The sequence below is a fragment of the Aptenodytes forsteri genome, unplaced genomic scaffold (assembly GCF_000699145.1).
Source record: "Aptenodytes forsteri isolate BGI_AS27 unplaced genomic scaffold, ASM69914v1 Scaffold54, whole genome shotgun sequence".
Lineage (NCBI taxonomy): Eukaryota > Metazoa > Chordata > Aves > Sphenisciformes > Spheniscidae > Aptenodytes > Aptenodytes forsteri.
The window spans coordinates 2838095-2857455 of record NW_008796044.1 but is presented as its reverse complement, the minus strand read 5'-3'; the positions used below and the strand labels follow the sequence as shown (position 1 = coordinate 2857455).

General features: G+C 35.1%; 1 protein-coding gene across 3 annotated transcripts in view; it reads left to right on the top strand.

Annotated features, from left to right (window-relative positions):
* The window catches only part of TENM2 (teneurin transmembrane protein 2), a 600599-nt gene that overhangs the window by 237596 nt on the left and 343642 nt on the right, over nucleotides 1–19361 (top strand). Inside the window, exon 3 of one of the 3 annotated variants that reach the window (XM_009285708.1) lies at nucleotides 8734–8817. The exons of the other annotated variants lie outside the window; for them this stretch is intronic. Within the exon in view, the coding sequence (XP_009283983.1) occupies nucleotides 8734–8817 (84 nt within the window). The remainder of the gene's footprint in view (nucleotides 1–8733; nucleotides 8818–19361) is intronic. 3 annotated transcript variants of the gene reach the window in all.

Below are 19361 nucleotides of genomic sequence, written 5' to 3'. Positions count from 1 at the left end.
TACCTAGCAACAACTAAAACATCGGTGCGTTACCAACTTTGTTCTCATCCTAAATCCAAAACACAGCACTGTACCAGCTACTAGGAAGGAAATTAACTCTATCCCTGCTGAAATTAGTTATCAATTACTGCTACAGTTATTTAACTACAGTTAAATTACTGCTGAAAAAACAGTTATCACTACTGTTTTCAGCACAAATCCAAAACATAGCCCTGTACTAGCTACTATGAAGAAAATTAACTCTACACCAGCCAAAACCAGCACAGTAAGGTAAACGTACATTGATACATAAAAGAGCTGAATTTGTCTGTTTTTCTGAGTGTATTACAGCCGCCTCCTGTGCTTTGTTGTTCTATTCATGGAGCAAACTTAATTTTGGTGTTTTTTTTAAATGAGCTAGGAAAGCAGATACATACTGAGGTGATTGTTTTCTGTATGCCAAGTGTAATCCAGGGTAGTGAAGACAAAGACAGTGAAAAATTTCCTGAAGAATCTCATGATGCTGAGTGGGTGGGAGAGAAAACAACGGGTGAAATTGATAATTAATGAGGATATATGATGGGCTCTGAATTGTCTATTATTATTCAGGAAAGTTATGTTATTGCGGCAGTGGACAATCCTACGAAAGGATATCCATATCGTATTACAATAATGCAAACAACCCCCTTCTTAAAATAAATAGGAGGAGCCAGTGGAACGTTTATATAAAGAACAAAACAGAAAATATCATCACTGCCATTCTGTAAAGGTGTGGGATGTCCATACCTTGAACGATATGTTGAATTGTCATTCTTCTGTTTAAAGAATGATATAGTAGAACTGCAAAAGGTAAGAGCCAGCGAGATGGGTTACCCAAAGTATGGTATAGTTTCCTTGTGAAGAATTACTTTAATAGTTTAATATTCTTTAGCGTAAAAAAACCAGCAACTGGTGACATGATTGGAGTCTGCGCAGTGGTGGGTGACACAGATAATGTGAATAAGGAATGATTGTTCACTGCTTTTTCCTCATATGGGCACTGTAAAACATCAAATTAGCAAATGGCAGATCCAAAACGAGCAAAAATCTACTTCTTCATATAACATTCAGGGAAGTTGTTGGACTTCTTGTCCCTGGACTTTGTTAATACTAACAGTTTACACTGATTCAAAGACAGACTCGAGAAATTATGGTTGGACTTGATAATCTTAAAGATCTTTTCCAACCTAAATAATTCTATGATTCGAATTGATGGAAGAAAAATCCAACCAGGGCTGTTGAATAAAAATTTTAGGAACTCTGAGAGAAACTCCTGGAGTTTCAGAGGCTATTCTGAAGGATTATCTTTATATGTTTACTCTAGCTTTATACTTTTCCTTAGGCTAGAGATGTGATAAAAGATCTGTGATCTGACTCGCTACTGGTTGTACTTACATTCTTTGTCAAAGGGTACTGAGAATAAATTTGTTTCAAAGCTATAGGTGATCTCATTATAGAGGCTGAAAAGACAGTTGGTAAAATTTGAGATTGAGATCTTGTCCTTTGTAATTTTTTTCCCCAACAAATAACACAGTAAGACAGTAAGTTTGTCTACTTGTCTGCTTGTGAATTGTGTGTCGGTTCTTAGTTCTTCAAAATTGTTTACAGGCACAGATGACAAATTAGATTTTACCTACTACATTACTTGAAAGCTGTAATTTGATTTTTTTTTTCACTAGTAGAACTTGCTGTAGAAAGAGAATAGAGATCAGTAAGTAAAAGTAGGTCTAAAGGTGGTTGAGGCTCATCAATTAATTAACTTGCCTTAACAATTTTAAAACAGTAATTCTTAACAGTGAAGAACATAACTGTATAATGAGAAAGATGTTGAAGTTACTACTTTAAGAGCTTTTTTGTTTTGTTTTGTAAGGCATTATTATCGCTAGAATATTGATCTCAATCACTAGGTCCCTAGGAACACAACTGTATGTATTTGGTTTAGGTTTTCTTTTTATTTTTAGGGGCCGCCTTAATTTTAAATGAGTAATAAGCTACAGTGTTAGAAGTATACAGAATGTTGTAGGGCCTATGGAATATTCAGGTCATTGAAGAACATGCCCAATATGTCAGTAGGACTAGCGTGGTAGCACTTTGGTCCTTCTTACCTTTTTTGTCCATATGTCTTAGCTTTAGACTGTTCTTTTGACAGAAGAAATCATGTTTTGGTGGTTTGCTTTTTTGTTTGTTTTGGAGGAGGGATGGGGTGACACAACGCGCAACATGTGGTTATAATAATTTAGCGCTATTAGAATTGCATGCTGGAAAACCTTCTTTTCATTGTTTTATGAATCCCTTAATGTTTATTTCAGAGCTGTCACAGTGCTCCATTCTGCTGGCATTAGTTGATAAATTAAAACAAGTGCAATCTTACCAAAATCAGCTAACTTTGCTTTATTCCCTTACTCACAAAAGAAGCAGCAAAGTAGTATGTGGCAGATAATTTTTAGTATGTGGCAGATAATTTTCACTGTAGCATTTTGGTTGACTTATTCTTTCTTTACGCTTTCAAGCTGAAAAAGTACAGGATATCAATATGTATCCCACAATAAGGAGAACAATTCTTTTTAAGGAAGTCTTTTTAGAATTCTTTAAATTCTTTTTAGCCTTCTCTATACGGTTTTTATTTACACAGTTTTGTATGCTGCCAAAAGTGACAAAGAACAGCAGTGGGTGCTTTAATTGAAGTGTTAATTGGTTGTAGTACAATGCATATAGTCCCCTCTAAATTTAAACTTTGACCTGACCACTTTTGTTGTAAAACTTGGTTAATGTGAATTTTGTCACCATATTTATGTAAGGATACTGGTTTTAATTAGGTTTTTTGTTTGTTTGTTTGTTTGTTTTTCAAATAACTAGATTTGAAAAAGTCATACAAACTTTCACCGGGAACTGTTTAGTTTGTACTTCAGTAAATTAAATTCTCCCCATTAGCCTAATAATTCAGATATTGGTCTTGCCAGGCAAAAGTTTTTGATCTAAAAACATAGTCATTGAAACAGGGGCTGAATAGTAAAGTGCTATTTTGGAGAAAGACTTGCATGGAGGAGGTATCAAAGAAGGAGAAAGCAACCTTAGAGTACCTGTAGTTGCTAATTGAGACTGAAGCTTTCCTTAGTTTTTAATAAATTATTCCCATGAGACTTGTGGCTTACGGTTTTATAAATTATGGGAATATTGACCTGTAGGTGAGTCATTGACCCGTATGGGGATACTAACCCATTCCTAACAGCGTGAAGTAATAGTTGTTAAATTGACCCTTACTTTAAAAAGCAAAGCAAAACAAAATCAGAAGGAAACAGCGTGAAGAAGAGAAAAAAGTTTCACTTAGAGTTTTTCTTTTGATGCGAGTCAATGACCATGTTGAATTAAGAGGCAGTTATGGATATTTTAGATGTTAGGGCGTGACTGTTCAGGGGCATTTGCGAAGATTCATCCAAATTACCAGTGATTTTTGTGGCATGATTTTAAAGTGGTATTGTGAAATTGATTGAAACTTCTATGTAGACATACTTGTTTGGACTTAAGAAGGCCTGTATTTAATTCTTTTTGGAAATAGGACAAATTGAAACCATTTAATTTGACTTAAATAAATCCACTTGAAATTTAGTTTCTGTTCACTTAAGTTCATAAGTGTAGACAGACTTCTGCACAAAAAAATAGACGTCTATGCACTCTACTGAGTGCTGATCTGAATTATGCATGTCCCTGTGATTCTTACAGTACTAGTACATCCTAATGATTTATTAGTCCACAGGAAATGAAAATACAAAATGAAGGTATTTGTCGTTTTAAGTCCTGTACTGTTGTCTCTAATGTAGCTAGTTGCTTAGTTGATTCTGTGCAAGAGACATGGGCAATGCACTTGGAAAATCCAGCTCCTGGTGCAGTAGATCTGTTGCCAGTCATGTTTGGTAATATTTAGGACGTTATAAATAGCAATGTGAATCAAAAATTCTTCTGACTCCCATTTTGTAACCTTGCCTTTGGTAGACAGAAGAGAGGGAAAATGGTGTATTTGCTGTTGAGTTCACGGAACTGTAATAGGCTTTCAAATGTACTTGAACTAATATTAGAGCATTTTTCTTTGTAGTGTTTGTCATTCTTGCATGAATATTTGGTGGTGTGTTAACCTATTAAGTGTGTACTTTCAAAAAATATGTGTTGTGGATGTTTTGTATTGGAGAATAATTATGCTTGAAAGCTGCTAGTATACTATGCAGGTAAAGCTTTTTTAAGTTTAATTGGCTTGGTGAATGTGCTTCAGAGGAGAGAAAATTAATACAACTTTTGTAAAAGATCAAACAAAACATTGGATATAAAATGTGCAATAGAACATAATAGAGTAAAACAGCAGATAGTATTTCTGTCAAGACAATATAGGACAAGAAAAATTATGTGGCTCTTTTATTTAAAAACAGTTCATATTCCCATACTTTTCTGCATGATTTTTATATTACTGCCTTTTTTCTGTTTTCTTCATAATCATTATTTACCTCCAGAAATGATATGCATATAGGTTAAGAGTACCGCATTTTTTATGTCTGTCCAGTATGCTTGATCCAAAATGTTAGGGGAGAATGTGATGAAAAAACAAAACCAAAAAAGGTTATTTGCAGAAAACCTAGAGCTTTGACCTGCCCAGTACTGAGAGACTGTTCTGTCAGTTGTTACGGTTTTTGTCCTATTCCTCAAAAACCATAATGATCAGTAATAAACGTTGAGCAAATAGCAATGAAAATGTACTAAGGTATTAACAGAGGAGCAACATCTGCTCATTGGAAGGGTTCAGCAGAGAGGAAATCGGAGACAACTGGGACAAGCCTCAACCACATAAGTGTGACAGAAATGGAGCAAGTGTTTGTTACTGGATCTTTTTGTGTGAATATTGGGAGGGAGGGGAAGCAGCTTGAGAAATTAAAGGTATTTATTTGTAAGACCCTTTTTTTTTTTTAATGCTTCTGAAATGCTAGTTTATAAAATAAACCATCTTTTTATTGTTTATTACCATAAAAATTGGGTTATGCCCTTTGATAAATAGAAGAGGGAAAATCAGATCAGAGCTTAGGAGGATATTTAGGCTCTGGTCATATTTAAAGTTCCGCAGTTATTTTCTAGATGAATGTTGACAGAGAGGCTTAAGAATTATGGGTGGAGAAAGCAAGCCTTATAAAATGCAAAAAGGTTTCATGCTGTTAAAAAAAAAAAAAAAATCATAATCAATGTGCTATCATCTTAAAGGGTGGAGCACATACTATATGATTGGTAGCCAAGCTTTTCGTGATGCCTATTGGGAAATGTTAAAAAGTGAAATTCCAGAATACCTGACTAAACTAATAAGGGTGAAAATTCATAGTACGTAGTTGGAAGCATCCGTTCAGACAGGACGATGAAGGGGGAATGCCGAAGGAAGAAAACAACTGGGGATGGGGTGGGAGAGAGAAAGAAGAGATAGGAATGATATTTGTTCCTGGATAGGTAACAGTTATGAGTTATTGTTAGGCCAGCTCAAAAGAGGAGCCATAAATTAAGAACGACGTGATATTTGGTGATCAGCCTCTTTGCTGTGAGAAAGGCGTGTCCTGTGGGGCCCAAGAACGCCCTGCGGTGGGATCCTGATGGGTGGGACCTCTTACCGCATGGTGTTCAGCGGTGCCTCCTGGTTGCTGGTTACATGGCATAGCGATAGGGAATGAAAATGCGGAGAGTAATTACAACCTTGCCCTGTTAGCCTTTCTGTCGGACAGCAAGAAGATGTCGTGTAGGTCTTGTCAGAGTGCCAGGCCTCATGGGAGAATATTGGGGTGTGAGGGAAATTAGATAAATGTTAAAAAGTAATAGAATGGTGGAAGCAGAGATCAGTTTCTGAAAAGGCTGCTGTGAGGAAAGGAGAAGAAAATGAGTTTGCTGAATACTGTGCAGAAGACAAGCAGCTAGTCTGAACATCATATACCTCAGAGGAGACCGGTTTAGGAATCGCAGTATTTTTCTCAATTTTCAAAGTGTTGCTAGTGTTTATACTATTATTTAAAATTGGCTGTATCAGCATGAATTTTTAACTTAAACTGGGACTTGAGACAGCAAGACAAAACCTGCTGCTTATTCATCTTTGAAAGTAATGTACAGAAAGCAGATTTCTTTCTCTCTGTCAGATACTGTAGGAGCAAACGGACCTGTGGACATTGGGGGGTTTGTATTTTAGAGGAATGTATAAGAGGAAAGCATAGTAAATTCACACAGGTTTTACTTTTTCCAGACGCAAAATGTGGTGTCTGATAGGGACTAAAATTAACTTAATGATCTAAAGATTTACTTACAAAAGATTTTTTTCCTAATTTTTGGCAAGGCCAAAGATTGTAGGTCATAGTCTATTCGTTTCTGTCTGATAATAGCAAAATCCATTACTATCCCTTTGAGATTTTTTTTTTATAAAAGACTGTACGAAATCTGAATAAAAGCCTAATAAGTAGATTAGTTAGAACAATAGTCCTCATGAGAATGTTTGATTCCGAATGTAGCTGCTAGAGATAACCCTAAATGCAATTAGGTTTAACTCCCTGTGAGTGACAAAGGAAGGTAATACCCATGGAGACTTCCCTTCAGGTGACACTATTTTTAAAGTGTCTCAACATTTAAATTATTCTTTCCTTTGGGCATTGATAACAAACTTTGTTTGTTTTGGTTTTTTTTTAAATAATTTTTGGAGAAACAGAGCTTGGAAACTTATGTTTTAGCCATTAGTTTTAGATGTTTCACATCAAAAAGAGGGATGGCTCAGCTTCCTTGGGGGAACAGTTTGTTGTCCTCATCTGTGCCCTTTGTAATTGTAAGGATCAAATATCCCAAGGTGGCCACAGACAGGTAAAGAGAGAAAATAGCAGATTCAGTAACATACACAAGCTTAAAGGGTAATGTGATAAAATGTCAATAGATAAACTGTTGATAGATTAATTCTGTTTTTTCCTCTTGAAAGAGAAATGAAAGCAAAACTTTATTAAAACAAAATAGATACAGTAAAGATTTCAAAAATTTGCATATTATAGGGTGTGATATAACAGAAACTGTAAAATTGCAAACTACTAAAATTGTTTAATTTAATGGTAAGTGCCACAGAACTGCACTGTATTTACGAATTTGGTCCCATTTTCACATAAAAAAGGAAGGGAGAAGGAAAAAAAAAATTTAGTGAAACAATTCCATGACTTCCTTTTTGATATATTCCTGCGTATGCATATGTTTACTTAAATTTAATTTCTCCTATTTTTAAAATATGATACATATTTTTACACATATGATACATATAAAATAATCTCATCAACTTTTAGTATTTTGGGGAAAACTGCTGGAAAAACTAAAATGAAGAAATTTGCAATGATTTTTTAAATTTATTTACCAAAGTTTTTATATTGATAGTCATTGTGCTCCGCGCTTCACATATCTTTTCTTCACTTGCGTATTGTTCTTAGAATTATCTTTCAGTGGATCATTCCTGAAAATCTCTTGTTTTCCTTCTTTGCTTTTAAATCAAAAATCTGTATCGTCAAAAGTAACGCTGAACTAATTGGACATGATGAGTCTTGGGTGCAAGATTAAATTTTTATCTTATAAAAATTATTAAGGATTTGAACCTGAGATGTACCAAGTAAAATAATTTCCTAGTGTGGCCTTAAAGGCAGTGAAGAACAAGAATTGAAGTGACCATACATTAATTATTAGGCTTCTTGTCTTACTGGTTTGTGCAAGGAAATTCATGTAAATAAATAAAAACAGGTTTTATGTTTCATCTTTATTATATCTGAAAACTCTCCTGTTGTTATTATGAAATTCAATAACAATTTTCAATTGATTCTGTGCTTTTCAAATGTAAGAGGACTCTCTAATTACTTCATGTTTTCAAAATCCAGGTATATTTGAATTAGTTGTACAACCAAAAGAGACCTGTTTTCTTTTTAGTCAAAGAGAAAGACTATTCAAAGCTAAAGGATTTCTCTTTTTATATATATATATATAAATCTGTCTTCAGAAAGCTGGAGAGTTTTTAAGAGACAAAAAAGAAAAAAAATTGCCATCCTTCCAGCAGTGCAGTTTCACTGCTTCATGTCTAGTTGAGATGCAGCAGAATAAGCCTGATTATGTTGCTAGTCAATGTAAAAGTCATCATGCTGTTGCAATAAACAAGTAAGAAGTGATTTATTACAGCTGAAAGTGTCCATTTTCCAAATGTATCTTAAGAGGCTGTTTTTAGATAATAAAAATTATCTTTTAGAAGGATATAATGATATATAATTGGCTGTAAGAGTAATAGATAATATACTGAAAATAAATTAGTATGACCTTAAATACCTACTGTACAGCATGTACGGAAACTCTCATGGACTTCAGGTTCAATTCTAATGCACGTATTATAGCCAGAGTTTTATGCACTCTGTCCTTTTTCATGGTTAATGATACCAACAGCGGGTATGTGTACCTCCTGCAAAGCAAGATTTCATCAGTACTACTGCTACTCAGTATGCCTTTTTATGTGTCGTTGATAATAAGATAAAAGAATTCTCAACCTCTAGATAATAATGAGTAATGTATTTTTTATTATTCAGGAATGCTTTGGGTGGGAGGAGGTGAAACATTCTATTGGCTGTATTACACCAAAGGTGAATGGAATGGAAGAAAAGGAGGAAAAGAGCCATCTCTAAAATGTATTTGTTTTATTTCATTTAGATTTTCACACACACCTTTCTGAGAAATTGAAAGACAGACAGACAAGCTGGCAGCAGCTGGCTGAGACAAAGAACTCTCTAATACGTAAGGTTTTTATCTTGCTTAAACTGTATTCCTTGTAAACTTAGAACCTAGTTTAGAATTTGTGGGTTTTGCAATGGTTAATCTAGTTCTGTTTATGTTCTGCTTATTTTGTGTTGTGGGATTTTGTTTGTATTTTCCTCTTGGGTATTTATATTCTGTTGAATAAACCTGATCTCCCTTTACTGCTTATTTCTATTTCATTGTTGAGTATTACCTTCCTGATTTGATTGAACTAAGCAAGGGTGGTTTTTTCACTGGGAGTCTTCACTGAGTGGTAAAGGAGCTGCATTTTCCCTGAGTTGACGTTGCTTCATGGGACCAGGCTCATTACATGGAGAGAAAGAGAGCTAAGACATATAAAAGATGCCAGATCTCGGTACACACAGGCATAAGTTAAAAACAGTATGATACCTGTATCTAGCAGTATTTTCACAAAGGCAATTACATATGTTTTATCCCATTGGTAAAAGCTTGCATGTGATACATGTTGCTTCAGCGATTCTTAAATCTGACTTTCTAATGAAAGATTTGGTGATAGCTGTGCTCATTTTTAGTCTTGATTTGAATTTTTTTGATCTAAGAGTTTCAGATTCACAGTCACACTTGGTGTGACACTGAAGTTTTGTATCTTAGGGGCTGTGCAAAACAGTCAGGGGGTTTTCTTGGGGTTTTTTGGTTTTGTAGGGAATAACCTCATTTATAGACTTTTTTTTTTTTTTTTAAAGTACCACTACTCCCCCAACACACACATACCTTTTGTTTCCCTGAGAGCAAAACTCCTTTGGGAGGAGGAGGATATTTGGAAAAAAGCTTACAATGTACTTTTTAGCAAAAGAAAAAAATAACAAGCTGTAGTAATACAAAACAAAAGACATCTTAAGGAATTTTAATACAAATATAATGATTCGGTGACATCTTCCTCTTGATGTTTCTTGAATTAAAAAAATGGTTTTCATTCACTGGATATGTACACTTATACTAACTATAGTATCGGTATGTGCCCTTACTAATTTAGCAGGGGCCATTTTTTATGAAGTCTTTTGTCCTCAACACTGCAATTTTTGCCTTGTATTTGACTGCCTAATGAGATGAAAGACATACTTTGATATTTCATTCTTTTCTTCCATTGCAACCGTAACCTAGTACATACATGAAAGATACCTTTCCATTTGAGCTTTTCATTTAAGCACTTGAGTAAATGCTTTGCTGAATTAGGGCCCTAACCAGAAATAATATTCTGCTTGCTTAATATTTAAATGAGACATAAAACAAGGTTTTCTTGTCACCCCCAATTTGATTTTCTGATATCCTTTCCATAATTGCTTGATTGTTGGTTAAAAACTAGTGAATGGCATTACGCTTTGAATCTCAAACAGTGTCTGAGCAAATACTGGGACAGTTTCTTACATCAAATTCTGGAAAATACTGAGCGTCTGTGACCATTTCGTAGTTAATGCAGCCCAAGAATGCTCAGTGTGTTATCAAACTGGAGATAAGGACAGTTTTTTGTATTTCCATGCTTCTTAGAAGAGTGGGAGCCAGAGCATTTGGTAGAGCGATTAAATTTCCGTGATGCTGGTATATAATACTAAAAATTGCCCAAGGTGGCATGTATATGGTTGGTAATAAAGATGAAATTAATAAAGAACAGAAATGATCTTGTATATATCTCTGCATTTCTGAAGGATTCATGATTATTGGTGTTGCAGAAGGGATCTTGGCACAGGTAAAATGAATGGGTTATGCTATTTAGGCCATACTAAATCTCAAAGTCTAATACTTGAGTGCATTTTCTAGGATCACAGAGAGTTTTTGCCCTACAAATTGCGTCCATCTGAATAATGTCTCTTCTCATTTGAAGCTTTGAGGCTTTTCATCAAATATTGTTTCTCCTTGGTTTAGTCCTTTTCCCTGACAACCTGATACCCTTCCCAATTCAAACAAATTTGGTTTATATATTGCTTTTAGTTGTTGGTATTATGTTTGTTCAGGGCTCTAGAAATTAACAACAACATGAGAATGTATTAATAACTATATAGCAACTGAGAAATATTTGATGGTAGTATTAATTCTCACCTCTGGCTTGACAGTAATAAGCATTTAAGAAAATAAGAACTGAGACAAGCAATAGCAAAACTTAGTACTTTTTATGACTTTTGAGTCTAATTACTTGGACATACTACATCTGATATGGCTAGTAAAAGAGTTCGCTGCATGCTCTGAAAGTGGTAAGAAAGATGCAGTAAGCATATAGATCCAGATGTGCTGACTGGCATTGATGTCAGCCTAATCTATTATGTTAATAATTCAAGGGAATTGACCAAAATCAAGCTTTATCTCTGTTCCTTTTAAAAAGTGCCATAGGATCTTTTTCATCAATCTGGATGCTGCCAAAAACAGACAGATGGCACTAACCTTGGTTTAAAGCCTCAGCTGGCTGAGAATGCATCTGAATAGTGTTGCAAAGCTTTCAGTGTGCATGTTGTGTCAACAGAAGAGGACTCTGTATCACCATAAGCAGAGCCCTCAGACTTTTCATTTTAAAGGTACCCAGTTATCGAGTGTGCTCATTTAGCGGGTGGATTGCTTTGCTGTGTTCTAATAAAATGTTAGGTTTCTTGATCTATTCAGCCTTTTGCTTTGCTAAGGAGAAAAATGTCGCTGGTGCAGACCAAGAGATAAAGGGAAAAAAGGAGGTTAAGTGCTGAACATGGGTATTATAAGGGATAAAAGCCTCCTATAGGAAAATCTCTCTCCTATGTAGTATTTGGAGTAGACCTAAATCTCGCCTTTTCTCACTTCTCCTTTTCTGGGAGAAGAATTGTTAATAGATTAAAAAAAACCCAAACCACCAAAACAAAACAACCCAAACAAAAAACACACACAAAAAAATCTCAAATCTCTCATACTGAGCATCCAGAATTAAAAACAAAAACAAACAAGCAAACAAAACCACCCTGGGTTTCTTTTTATAGCTGTGAAATAATGTAGCAAAAGCTCAGAGATTTATCAAAACCAGTAATTAATGCTTTTAAAGCATTCATATAGTGTAATGTTGAGCAATATGTAAAAGCAAAAGAAGAAATTTAATAGCACTCAGAGTATGATTTGAGTAGGGCACTAACAGAGGCCTGTGCTTCTCATTAAATAATGAAGATAAAAGCATCGGTTCCTTGTATTGTGTGTGCAAGCCAACCAGAACATTAAGTGCAATAGAAGACTTAACAGGGAGGGAGAAAGGATTGAGTCAAGTGATTAAAAAACGTATTGCAGTGCAGTAACAGTGGTTGTCCAGGCAGCCTTTCTTCTACCATTTCCTATCTTTTGGTTAACTTTGCAGCCATTGTAGTGCAGTTTAAGCATCTTCTCTGTTTGTTTCAACATGATGATCTTGAGTAAGCTGTGAACATACAAATCTGGACATTGTAGTGGAGTCCACAGTCTTTGAGTTCATGTGTAATCCTGTCAATATCAAAAGGAGATTTGAATGACTGTAGTTAATAAACTGTATATTTGATACGTTGTTGCAGCAAGCATACAACTATCTCAAAGATCTATGGTAATCTGTGATGTGCAAGGAAGTTCTTAAAGTAATTTTAGGACATTATCAATTGGACTGTAATTTAATTAAGATAGGGATTATGCCTTTTCTGGGGGAAGAAAATGGATTGGATTTTATCCTGTGCTTATGACATTTAGATACAGAATGCAACTGTGTATTGGGGCTGGTTGTATTGGGGTTTTGATATTTAGGAGGATGATTTCTCTATGGCATGACATTTAAAATCATCAGTGAGAATGGTAAACTGCTGTCCAGTAGCCTTCAGATATAAATAAGTTATTTTATTTTGTTGAAAACTGTATTTAAATACTGTGTATGGATATTGCAGATAGTGTTTATAATAATTCTGTTTAAATCACAATGGTGAGGAATTTAGTTCACTCTGCTGCTTTCAATGCAGGTTCGCCTTACTGAGGATTATATGGATGTGCATTCCTGGGAGGTTTTTTGGGTTTCCATTTTAATGGAAATTCTTTCAAAAATAAATGAGCAAAAACTGGTTTTATCATGGGATTTTAGCAATGATTTCTTTAAGTAGCCAAGTCCAGGTTGTACAATTTCTTTTCATGCAACATACTGTTTTGTTAAGAAACAATCGACGAGAGAATGTAAACCGCATAGCCAAAAGCGTGTGTTAATATAAAATAATGAGAGTGCAGGAAAAATTCTGAGGGGGAAATAAAGCTCTCTTGCATATTGGGTCCTAGAAGAAAACAAGCTGACGGTTCTACCAGGTGCCTCTCCTAGGAGCAGACTTAACACTTGTTACAGAATTTGTCTTGAAAACACTGGTATTTGAACTAAAGAATTTACAAATTTGCTTGAGAAACAAAACAGATTGTGTGTTGAAAGACTGAGCTGCTAGCAAAATACTTGATCATGTCAGATTTATACAAACTGATCTCCTGTGTATTGCACCATGTCCTAGAAAACTGGAAGCCATGAAAACAAGAGCTTATATTTTAAGGAGTTCTATGACAGCTTATAAAAAATAGCTTTTCCACTTTTTACATGAAGCTTCTACCTTAAAGAAACTGATGAAATAGGTGGTAATTTTTAACACAAGCAGTGACAAAATAAACACCATCTGCTAGTGTTGACTTATTCCATAGTATTCTCATGCTGGGTGATTTTATTTCACTTTATTTCAGAAATAGTTAATGACACATCTGCTGTGCGGTGGAGGTGCACTTTGGGTGATTAAATGTGGACATAAGTTTAGGGAAAACAATAATGAAACTTTTTCAGGAAACTGAAGGAAATATTAAACTACCAAAGGGAACTGAGAAAATACATAGCTATGTTGATGCCATTTATTTTGATCCAACTTATTATTGCATCAAAAATGTTAAAGGTATATTTATTCTTTCAAAATACCTGGTTATCATGGAAAACTTCTCATTTAGCCTTTCTTTTACCAAAGCAAAAATCTTTCCACAATGACATTCTTAGTCCTCTAAGCAAGCCTAGTTTTCTGTCGTGTCCATGAATTTGGGGCTGTGAAGACAGAACAGGTTCAGGTGTCGTGTGGGATCAGTGTCAGATTTGTTTACATGGGAGAAAGTATTTAAGGGAGCATAATGTACAGTGCCATCATGGCAACTGCAGAACAAAATAATGAGGTTTATCTCAACATCCAGTTGAATACTGTACAATAAGAAATTCTACATATATGCAGAGTTGTTTACTTTTATAGAGTATGTCTTTATCCTGTAAAGCTCTGTGAAGCTGTCTTTCCTCCCAAGCAAGGTTGTAAGACAAGGTGTAATCGTCTGGTGTCCCTGGGTTATTCAGGCAAAGACATAATTCATGGCATTTTGTGTTGTGGCATGTTTTCTTCCCTTTGGTAGAGCTTGGCAGTCCTGTTGGTTTGAAGATTCCTCTCCTGTGTCCCTGAAGAGCAGTCTCTTCCCAAATAACCCCAGTATGTCCTACCTTTTCCTTCTCAGCCAGCAATGAGAAGTCTTTGTTGTGGGAATTCCTATTTAGCACTTTACTGCAGAGGTATTAGCATAATGATCCACTATACAAAATCCAAGCAATTAGGCTGTTAAACCTGTGTTTACCGTGCCAAATCATATGTCCCTATGCTGTTATCAGTATAAGTAGATTTTAATAAATCCAAAAAACTGAATGTCTGGATCTCCATATGGATGGGTGGATATTTAATTCTGAGATAGAAATCAAAGCCATGGATTGGAAACTGTAGGAAAAAAAACAACTTTGGCTACCTTATTCTTTAGTAGGTGAAAAAAGAGGTTGGAGTCCACAGTGACATGAATTCAGACTCTTTGTCTAAAACTTTAAAAATCTCAAGTAAAAACAAATTCAATGTCTTCTCTTCCTGCCACCAAGGTCTGTGTAATGGTATGAAATCCTTGTCCTCCTTCTATGGTTTCACAAAGCGTTTTGACAAGTTATGGAAGTAAAACTGTATACAGTATAAACAGAAAATTACGTCTGGAAAAAAACATAATATAAACAATTTTAAAAGGACTTGCCGTTTCTTTTTTTTGTTCAGAGTCCTGAAACATATAGTGAGTATAAATGAAGCTTTGCTTTGCCTCCTTATGAACACTGGCTAAGGAAATACTGATAGAAATATGCTTAAGGGTAAACTTCTGTACCTCTAGGTATTTTAATACTTTTATTCAAACTTCATTCAACTTGTTATTTTAGTAATGAATGTGTAGAAAAGCAGTGCCTGTGAAGTAATATGTGATCAATGTTAATTGTTCTGATAAAAGAAAAAAAAAAGAGCAATCTGACTTAGTGCATTTTTGTCTTTGCAGACTGCATAGTAATTAAAAATTGGAATGAGAATTCATGCGAATTGCACTAAATGTGTACTGCATATATTAGATAGTGAGCATTTGAAGTCATCCCGTGTTCCTTAGCAGTGATAAACAGATTTACATAAGTTAAATACTTATATTACAAACCCTTTGACTTGACCTGATCTGTGTAAACATTGCATTTACGAATTATCAAACCTCTTTGAAAGACAGCCTTATGTATGTGTATTATCATTTATGTTAATCTGAAACATTTCTCAAGCTGCTGTGCATGAAGTTAGGGTGAAGAATCCCTTACTTATTCATACCCATATGTATGCTGTGAAACTTGAGTAAGGAGGGAGACAAGAAAAACTTTTTAAAAAAAGAAATTACACACACTTTTTATACTAGTGCCATAATTCCTTAGTTTAGGTTTACTTATACCCACTGCTAGTGTAAAAGTGGAGGGAGCCTGACCAGTGCTTTCTTTGAGAATTTCTGTAGCTTGCTTTTATAACCACTTCCTTTTGTTTGGATTATGAACTGGAAATATAACGTGCTTTATTCCAAACTGGATCTGCATCTGGGGCAAAACTTTTATAGTCTCTAATACCATAATAGTAAGTAAAACAAAATTGATTAAGTTACGTTTTTTAATGCAGAGAAGCAATGATGAAATAATGACAGTAAATTATTTTAAACTGTGTTACTTGTGAACTCTTCCTCGTATTAAAGATTTTTACATTGACAATACAGAACTGCATTCAGAAGTTGTCAGTGCAAGGCCAAGCATTTTGATAGAAATGTAGATAGTGGATGGGATTATTGTATCTGAAGAATTAAATCTGCTTGGGATAATAAGCAGAGGTGAAAAGCTGAGACTTATACAGCACACTTCTTGATATCCATTTCCTTACTGGGACAAGCGAGATCAGTATTTTCAACAAACTTCTCAGTATTTCTCTTGCCAGTACGACTTACAGACATACCTGGTAATATGTTTTCATGCTTCTTCAAAATTTATTTCCTTAAAGAGGATCGTTAGGAGTTAGTATTTGATCCTGATATAATTGTTTAGATTTTGAGTGATGGTTCAGTAGAGTGAACATGCTTCAGAGACAGGTTTTTCCGTAGTGTATATGCTCAGAATCTGGCCATACTTGATTGTACTTGGTTCATTTTTTTATTTAGAATGAAAGCTTTGTTTTCTCAAAGTCTGGGGCAGGAAAATACTGTGCCTCAAATCCTGCATGGCTTGAACTACCTGGTCCCGATTAGTGAAAATATTGAATGTCATGTTAATGCCAGGAGGCCCCGAAAGGACTTACTGAACCTTACTGACATAATGTTTTTTTTTAAATAAAGCATGATTTTTATTTGATTAAATAGCATGTGGAAGTGGGAAATTGAGCGCATTCTGGAAAACTAAATTATCTGCAACCAAGAAAAAAAAAAAAATCAGGTGGCCTCTTTCTCTTTAGATACCAGAAATCTTCATGTGTTACCTGTCTAGCTTGCAAAATCTTCAGCCTTCTTTGAGCACTGTAATATATTCATTGTTAGGGCAAAACTGTACTGCTCTGTACTCCCTCCTCTTTCCACTCAAAGGATACTTGGCGATTCTCAGGATTAGTTGTAGATGTTGTCCCTGAGTTTTGATTCTGAATTTGACTTTGTGTATTATGTGATAATATCATCATTTTGGGGAACATATATTGATGCTTCTTTTCAATAGTAAAAACAGCTTGTGCAACCTCCCCGACAGCTTATTACACACTACGGACTGAACAGCCACATGTTCTAATTTACCAAGTGCCTGGTTTAGTCACTAGAATTGACATATTCCGAGTAATAAAAGGCATCTCTTTTTTTTTGCCACTGTCAGGCCTCGTTCTCTTTATAGAAAGCCTTGTCAGAAGTAACAGAACTGCACTTGAAGTCAAACTTCTCATTGTCTTCTACTCTTAGCAGTAAGGTTTGGATCCTTCATTTCATAGATCTAACTCAGAACTAGCTTCATTGTAGGTTGGTTTCTGAGCATTATGCGAGTAATAAAAGGCATCTCTTTTTTTTTGCCACTGTCAGGCCTCGTTCTCTTTATAGAAAGCCTTGTCAGAAGTAACAGAACTGCACTTGAAGTCAAACTTCTCATTGTCTTCTACTCTTAGCAGTAAGGTTTGGATCCTTCATTTCATAGATCTAACTCAGAACTAGCTTCATTGTAGGTTGGTTTCTGAGCATTATGTCTGATTAAAAGTTACTTTTGTAAAAAAAATTGTGAGCTCCATATCTAAAGGCACTATCTAACTCAGAACTAGCTTCATTGTAGGTTGGTTTCTGAGCATTATGTCTGATTAAAAGTTACTTTTGTAAAAAAAATTGTGAGCTCCATATCTTAAAGGCACTATTCAATACACATGTATTTTTGTAGCTTAAATTTAGGGTTTGTATCAACAATCTCTTGAATACAGAAAGAAATTAAGACCAGAACTGCCATGACTGCGCAGTACTGCTACGTGTATTAAAGGCTAAAGGATTCAAATTCTGCAAACAGAGGCAGAATTGAAATAAGGAAAGTATGTTTCAGCTAGATTTAGGTGAATCTGAGGAAGATAGGTAGGATTGACATGTACTGTATTGATTTCTACATTTTCTAAGTCACTTCTGCGATATGCGTTATTGACATTCCTTTTAAGGTGGCTCAGAGTTGGTCAAGTCTGCAGTGTCAGGAAGCGATGTCATTTCAGGCATGCGTAATTGTCAGAGTGGTTAATACTGCTAGCTAAGTAACAAAGTAGCAGTAATATGAAAAGTACCGCAAATGTTAATTATTACCAAAAATTTAAATGGTATTTGCTTTCCTTTACTGTGCTTTTTCAGATATGTCCTTCTAAACCTGTGGTGGTAGTAGAAATCAAATTATCTCAAAGTTAAATGTGAAGTGATGGGAAAGGACAGAAATATCCAAGTGTGAGTACACAGATACACTAAATACATGTGGAGATTCATGCAGACAAAATTCGAAATCAATAAAATCCATGCAGTTGAGCTGCTTTATATGAATTAAGAAATGTTATATGAAAACAGCTGCTGCTGTTCACCTTCAGGGATTTTAAGTGAAATCATTCCTGAGCAGGAGCACTTGGGTTGTAGCTGTTTTGATTGGGGAAATGTTAACTTCACATTTTAGTTATGAAGTTCAATGGTTCACTGGGACTTTACGGTGGATTAGCTCTCTAGAGTGAGAAGTTGGGGTGGGAAGATGTATTTGGATCGGTAAAGCATTAGAATAGTTCTGTGATCAGTTTGTTGGAGTAGATTGTTGGGGTACAGACATTATTATAGCCTCAAACCTTCCTGATGTGATCATTCCTCCATGATTTAGCTTTATTGTAACAATATAAAAGGACTAAATATGAGGTATTGAGGCTTCTAAGTAAATTTTAAACTGTTTTGTTAGAAAATTTAGAGAATTTATGTTAACAAGATGGAGGTAGCATAATTATAGAATGCTTCTACCTCTGTTTTCCTTGTCAAATTAATATAGAAAAATGTATTTTTTAAAATTTGTACACTGAATATGTGTACTTAGCTAAATTCCTTAGTCTGCTTTTAATTAATTTAAATGCAATTCTTAATTTAGTTCCTTGACCAGGCCATGCTTCTGAGCATTATTTTACATGACAATCAAATTAGCGCTTAGAATTGCCCTTTCTTTCACCTTCATTATTCTCATTATAGAAATATCTACTTCAATATTCATACTTTTTTCTAACCTCAACCTGAGGTAGGAATTCCAGGTGAGAGTTCCTGGAATTCCTGTTAAATACGAGTTTTCCAGAAGAATTGGATGGTATTAGGTACTCGGACTCTTTCAAGATCCCATTGAAGTGTTGTCCCTTATGGTTCACTTCCTGTTACATTGTGGATCTTGAGAAATTGTGATTTCTGAAATGTGCCTTTTTCTCTTTCACCCTAGAGTGTGTTGCAAAGACTTGACTTCTCATTTGCAATGAGTTAGCCAGCTAAGATTAGTGTTAGTTGTAGTGATAGAATTCCAGTAATAAATACTTACCTAACTTTAAGTTTATAACCTTTGGCTAGATAGACCACTGGAATGTATGTCGTGGTTTAACCCCAGCCGGCAACGAAGCACCACACAACCGCTCGCTCACTCCCCCCCAGTGGGATGGGGGAGAGAATCC